The 6,552-nt window shown below is 37.5% G+C and overlaps 2 protein-coding genes across 5 annotated transcripts in view; one reads left to right on the forward strand and one right to left on the reverse strand.

Annotated features, from left to right (window-relative positions):
- Positions 1-2,006, reverse strand: part of ca8 (carbonic anhydrase VIII) — a 7,478-nt gene extending 5,472 nt beyond the window's left edge. The window contains exon 1 of one of the 4 annotated variants that reach the window (XM_008334680.3): positions 1,898-2,006. Coding sequence is in view for 3 of the 4 variants with exons in the window: in XM_008334679.3 (XP_008332901.1) it covers positions 1,078-1,099 (22 nt within the window). In the remaining variant the exon portion in view is untranslated. Of the gene's footprint in view, positions 1-1,077; positions 1,359-1,897 lie in introns of those variants that run through there. The other 3 variants (XM_008334679.3, XM_008334678.3, XM_008334677.3) reach the window with 3 other exon arrangements.
- Positions 1,882-6,552, forward strand: part of rab2a (RAB2A, member RAS oncogene family) — a 13,969-nt gene continuing 9,298 nt past the window's right edge. The window contains exons 1-3 of the mRNA XM_008334676.2: positions 1,882-2,165; positions 5,986-6,057; positions 6,449-6,516. Coding sequence (XP_008332898.1) covers positions 2,120-2,165; positions 5,986-6,057; positions 6,449-6,516 — 186 coding nt within the window. The 5' untranslated portion in view covers positions 1,882-2,119. The remainder of the gene's footprint in view (positions 2,166-5,985; positions 6,058-6,448; positions 6,517-6,552) is intronic.

Below are 6,552 nucleotides of genomic sequence, written 5' to 3' on the forward strand. Positions count from 1 at the left end.
TGTCTGCAGGTGTGCTGCTCTACCCTGGCTTACTTCCATGTGATGACAGATCAAAATAGATTTACTCTCTTAATGTGTTTTGTCTTCACATATAAATTCATTTTAGAAAAATAAAACCTGTTCTGAGTTCTCTTTTTTGGGCATTATATTTTTGTTGTTCTTCCCAGGCTGTATGTTTCTGTTAAGTGTCAGACATTTTGTCCGTGTGGACGTGTGTGTTTTGGAATGCTGGAAGGTCGTGGTGGTGTTTCTGTTGGAGGCCACACATCCACCCTTGGGCAAAAGGAAACAGCAGTGGGTGAAAAAACATTCAGAAAGACTGTGAGGCCCTGACACCTTCACCAACAGGGAAACACTTTAGCTGAGATTGTGTAACCAATCCACAGACAGAAACACACAGACAATGATACTTTTATGGCAGTACACTGTTGGCACTTTTATCTTCAGTTATTGTTTTCTTACTTTTTCCCAATCAGTCGAGTCATTTATACTTAGTTTGATAGTTTTATAAAATCACAGGAACCAAACAGGAGCTAACAGCAGATCATGGCTGATCTGTATTTCTGGAACCATATCCTCCAGGCAGCCGATGGTAATTGCCCTACATTCCTGAACAGGAATGTCCTCTGAGATGAGTCTTAAGACCAGGTGTTGTACCCTCTCAAAAATTAACTGAATTATATGAGATTCACATATTGACAATCTGTAGTCATAATTATTTTATGTTACAATTTTATCTATATTAATATAGATACATATAATATAGTATTATATAGTATAGTTAGTAGAATTATATAGAGTCCCAAAAAAATAATTATTCTCAGAAACAACACAAATCATCAAAATCATGAAAAAAATATGCATAAATATCGACTAAAAATATCATATCCATGTCAGAAAATAACACATTATGCACACGTGTAAAATTTGCAGTAACCCCACCCTAGAAAAATTACAATTATTCATATATTATTGATTGGTTTGAGCTATTATTAAACTTCACTGTATATAAAGTGACAAAAATAAATTAGAAAAAAGTGACAATATAAATAATAATAATATAAATAATATTGTTACCTGTTGGAGCATATTCACACATGCGCAAGTATTAATTGGTAGCTAAATGGCAAAAAAAAATTGTTTTGAAAGGTGGGACAATGGACAATTTGGATAAAAATTTAAGCCGAGTGGCTGAGCGACTAATTACGTTTTCAAACGAATGCTCGATTTAATAGCAGCGCTACTTTGAAGGGGCTACGAGCTACTTGTAGCTAGCAAGTGATGCGTTGGAGACCCCTGGTCTAAAGCGTGCTACTGTGCAAAACATGGTACTACAACGCCCTCTGTCAGGACAATGTCAGTTACTACACCTCGACCAATATTAACTCTGCCCGTTGACTTGTGGGTATTGCCCTCACTTTGAATGAAAAAATGTATTTAAAATGGTTAACAGCGTTAACATTTTGTAAACGTCAAACAAACTCCAGGTTTAGTACCGTATAAAACATTATATCATTCTTACTGTGTCTTCATCGTTAAAAAATACTGATGACACATAATACTTAATATAAAACACAGAGGGAAAAGTACGTGTACTTTCTAAAAACATAGTATTAAACACAGTGGCTTCCGTGAAGAAACCATAATTTTTACATGACATGAATTTTTAACAATGCTTTATTTAGAATCCATTTTATGTTGTGTGATTAGTTTCATTTGTTTTAATGTAGCGATTGTTTGTACATTGTATGATTTAGTATAATTGCAAGTAAATGTTTTATAAGTGAGTCCTTTGAACAGACCTTTGATAATTCGTAATTAGAATGTTGAGCATAACTTAAAAGCCAATTAAAATACACAATACGCCAATAATTATACAGCGGGGACGCAAACACACCTCAACGTTTTCCGAGGAGACTCTCAATGTATCATATTGTAGCGTGGCGAGGGCGGGTCGTATGACGTAACGAGGAGTCTTCGGGTGTTTATTGTTCCTTCGTCAGCAGCACAGCCAGGAAAAAACAGGCTAACAGTGTGACAGCGATCTTTTTCACACACTTCAGAGTTGATTTGACGAGAGTGTGACAGTCGACACAACTGACTGTACCGAGCAGGGGCCATGGCTTACGCGTACCTCTTCAAATACATCATCATCGGAGACACGGGTAGGCCTGTAGTGAGTACGGCAGCTATCTCTGGGCTGTTAGCGATGCTAGCGCTGTTAGCTGAGCCCAGTATTTCCGCAGTGTTGGTCTGTCCAATGACGTGGTAAAAGCCGAGACGCAGGCAGTGGGATGACAGGTCCAAATATTCACCGTTAACACTCAAACAGAGAATTTTGAACACTCTGTTCTTTCCGTAACGTTGTGCACAATCTTAGTGCCACGGGGTTGCTGTATACGACTTTAGAATAACCCTTGTTGACAAATAAAAAGAGAACTTTGGGCCCTTTGTCTGCTCTCGTCGAGGGTGGAGGTGTATCCGCCGCTAGCACAGCCGCTGCTAACTGTCAAGCTAGCGTTTGCTTTTGTTACCTTAACGTTCAAGCAGCTGCCAACACTGGGCTTTACATTTCGGTGTATCTTTACATGTAAACGTGAAACATTGACGTCTTTTGTGTTTATTCTCTTTCATTTGTGTATCTTGAAAATAGGAGGATGGTGAAAACCAAGTCTGGTGGTTTGTTAAAGGCCAAAATGTCTAAGCTAAAGCCGTGAAATTCACTCAAACTTGTTGTTTGTGCACTTTTTCTAGATATGACATTTTCATAAACGCCGTTTGTTGTTCTATTTTTTTTATGATCCTGTGTTAAAGCACGGTCATGTCATGTGTTTGATATCAGTTAGCTTTGGTGAAGGGCCTTCTCCTGTGGAGCAGGTGCACATTAAAATGCTTCTGTTTTATAATGTTAAGGTTTATGTAATGATTTAAGGTTTGTGGACTAAACCCACAGTTTTGAAGACGTCTTATTTATGTTTTCAAGACCAACATGTGGCTTTTCTTCTGTTTCTTGTGTATTGTATTGGAAGTTCTGCTCACATATTTGAAAAAAAAAAAACAAATCATCTGAATACTCAATTGTAATACTAATCCTTAGTTAAGTCTCTCAAGATTTACAGAGAAACAATTCTTCAGGTAGACGTTTAACCTTTGGATGGTTGCTAAGGAGATTTATGTTGATAACCAGATGCTATTGCAAAAGAGGTATTGCCTGCCATGGCTGTTTACATGGCTGTTTACCTCTGGTTGCTGAAGTCAGTATTGCAACCAAGAAACTAACCTGATTATATGTATGCTTGCACCAAAAATAGTCTGGTGGACCTGTGTTCAAAGTTCCAGAGTTTCTCTTTCTGTTTTTCTTTTTCTTTTTTTTTTTTTTACTGACCTTTAGTGTATCAAAAGTTGCAGTCACTTTTAACCGGTTTACTTTTAAATTAATATTGAATTCTGTCACATTGGAAGATAACCTACACCTAACCACAAACACAGTCACACTATTTATATTTGTTTTATTTTCTTATTATTGCTGTGAGTTAATCAGAATTAGTCACTGATCATGCAAATGAGGTCAACAACAACTAATGAATGTTTTCAGTTTAAAATGACTAAAGTCCACATCAAAATGCCTCTTTTTCACTTATTTTTAAATCCTAAGAAACTTAATATGATAACTTATTTCCTTTTCCTGTTCGTGGTCTTTGTGGGGTTTTGTTTTACCATTTATAAAGCTAGTCAGTTTGAAGACAGTTGTGAGATATTTTATTAATTTAATCAATTGAATGATTTTTTTTAAATTGATGGATTGAATTAATATAATGAACTCATTCAGTCATTGTTGTTTGTGCAGGGACACACAGGGTAAGCTTTGGTTTGCGCTCTCACCTTACAGCAAGCAGGTCACTGGTTCAATTCCCTGTCTGTCTTTATGTATGGAGTTTGTATTTACTCCCTGTGTGTAAATGTGACAGGTTCTCTGGTTTACTTTAATGCTCCAAAAACTTGCACATTTGCCACAAGGTTGTCTATTCACCTTTAATTGACCATAGGTTTGAGTATGACCCACTGAGGGACAGTTGAACAACTTGGGGTGAGCTCCACCCCATTACCCTGAAAAGTATTAAGCAAAATAAAATAAATACATTAAATAACTTTATTTTTAAGTCAGACGTCTATGGAGACATGCTACTTTAACTGTGAATAGTTGAGGTTTGTTTGCATGTGGATCACCACTAACCTGTTGCAGATGTAATTTCCAGAAATGGCTGTCGTTGTGATGAAACGTTTCCTATCTTTGCTCGTCACCGTGCTGTGAACCAGCTGAATGTTACGTCAACATTAATGTACCACCCCACACACACTGGTGCTGAATCTGGTTTTAGGTTGTTGTTGTTGTTGTTGTTGTTGTTGTTGTTGTTGTGGTGGTGGTGGTTGTTGTTGTTGTAAATTTCATCTTGAGATCTTTCTTGTTAAGGAGATTGTGACTTTTGCTGTTGGTTCCTCACAGGAGACACTGTATTGATCAAGCCCCGGGGTTATACTCCACAAAGCTCATCTTCAGTTAACTTAGTGTTTGCATGAACTACGTACAAATAGCATTGTTGTAGTAATGTCAACAGACGTTTTGCCTCTAACATCATTTCAGAATTTAACTGGATTTTTTTTTCCTTAAATTTGTGTCATAACCTGAAGGCAAAGATTGAAAGAAGTTGCCTTCAAAGAGCATAAATAACCATTATCATATGGAGGGACTAATTTTATTCCTCTCTGACACACGGCAACTGAAAGCTGAATAGTCCTGTATTGTACATGTAGCACACACACAATGGAGGTGACAATGACATAACGGCAACAGATCTGTGTAGCTGCACTTCTTCTGATCTTTGTGTCTCTCTCCATCTCTGATGATTATCATCATCACACCATTCCTGCCTAGCAACGTACTGCCTCGCAGTGGTAACCATTGGAAACTAAGAGGAGGAAGACCACAAACCTCCGTGTCACCTCCGATGATCTGTGTCTCTCTGTTTCCAAGTCATCTCATTAGCATGCTCTCCCATCCTCAGCCTCCCACTAGGTTATTACTTCACATGTATTGTCAGTGGGTTTTCAAAAGTCTACTTAATTGCATAATGAGCATTCAGTTTGGTATTTCACAAACTGCTCAACCAACAGTCGTATTCTTTACCGTGTTTTGACATTTACATGGAGAAATTAGGTGACGAGATTCCAGAGCGTCTCTTGTGAAATTACTCTGATGATGCCAGGGTTCAAAGGAGAAAGGTCAGGTTGGTTCAAGATAGTAAATAAATAGTGGTTACTTCAGACAACTATTTTTTATATATATATATATTTTTTAAATCAGTCCCAGGCCCCTGTCATATGTGGTCCTAAATTATAATCATGGTCCTAATTCATATTCGACATTTTTTAAAGCAACCTCAGTGAACAATTATGACGCATTTCACCCGTCTTTTACGTCAGACAGAGATGACGGTTTTGTGTCAGAGAAGCCAGGATTCTTGAGAGTTTTCCAGTCTACAGCACATCCAGTGCTGCAGTCGAGCTCTGGAGAGGTGTTAATGAGGAGCAGATTCTACAGGGCGTTTGGAAAGCCAACAGTGGCTTTTATACAAACAACAGAACCAGCTGCTCCACTAACACACAAAGCTGAAGTTAGCACGAAAGACTACAACGATACAAGATGAGTGGCACAATGTCTCAGGGTTATTTTAAGTGAATAATGACCAAGATGTTACTATAATTGACCTAAATCAATTAGAACTGAGCGCATATATTTACCACAGTCCATGTGTAACTACACTGTCAGTGAACGGCAGCACAGTGCCTTCTGGGTGTTTACAGATTAAATATTTGAAGTGACTTTCTAACCTTTTTACCCCCATCACTTGTGGGAACTTTGGTTGTGCGTGTCACACTTTAATATAATTTTGTCACCACTCTTATTTGAATTTATCTGTCTTGCAGGTGTTGGGAAGTCATGTCTATTACTACAGTTCACAGACAAGAGGTTTCAGCCAGTTCACGACCTCACTATTGGTAAGAACACCAGTAATTCTTAGCTTTCCTTTTAGTGTTTTATACATTAAGACACATTTTAGTTGCAACTTTCTTTTAGCGTCAACTTTTGCCTCTGTTACTTGCAGCCTAGTCTGCACTAGTTGACGTTGGGCTCACTAGACCCAAATATTGAATTATTATTATGTAACTTGAGATTTTTATACATTTATACATCCACCTGCTGTTAAAAAATGTTTAAGAATGTTGATTAATTTTGATTCATCATGTTTAATTGTGGTTAACACACAGCTTCCTTGTGATTAAACATGTTAAAGAAGTTTAACCCTTTGACAGCTTCAGCACTACATTACACACTATGATCTTGCTGTATAGTAAACCTGTTGTTTTTGTGTTAATCTTTTCTTTTTAGGTGTAGAGTTTGGAGCGAGGATGATCACCATAGACGGCAAACAGATTAAACTGCAGATCTGGGACACGGTAACAGAGCTGTTGAACATATATACTTTATTTATT

Source organism: Cynoglossus semilaevis, chromosome 20, assembly GCF_000523025.1.
Source record: "Cynoglossus semilaevis isolate Cse_v1.0 chromosome 20, Cse_v1.0, whole genome shotgun sequence".
NCBI classification, from domain to species: domain Eukaryota; kingdom Metazoa; phylum Chordata; class Actinopteri; order Pleuronectiformes; family Cynoglossidae; genus Cynoglossus; species Cynoglossus semilaevis.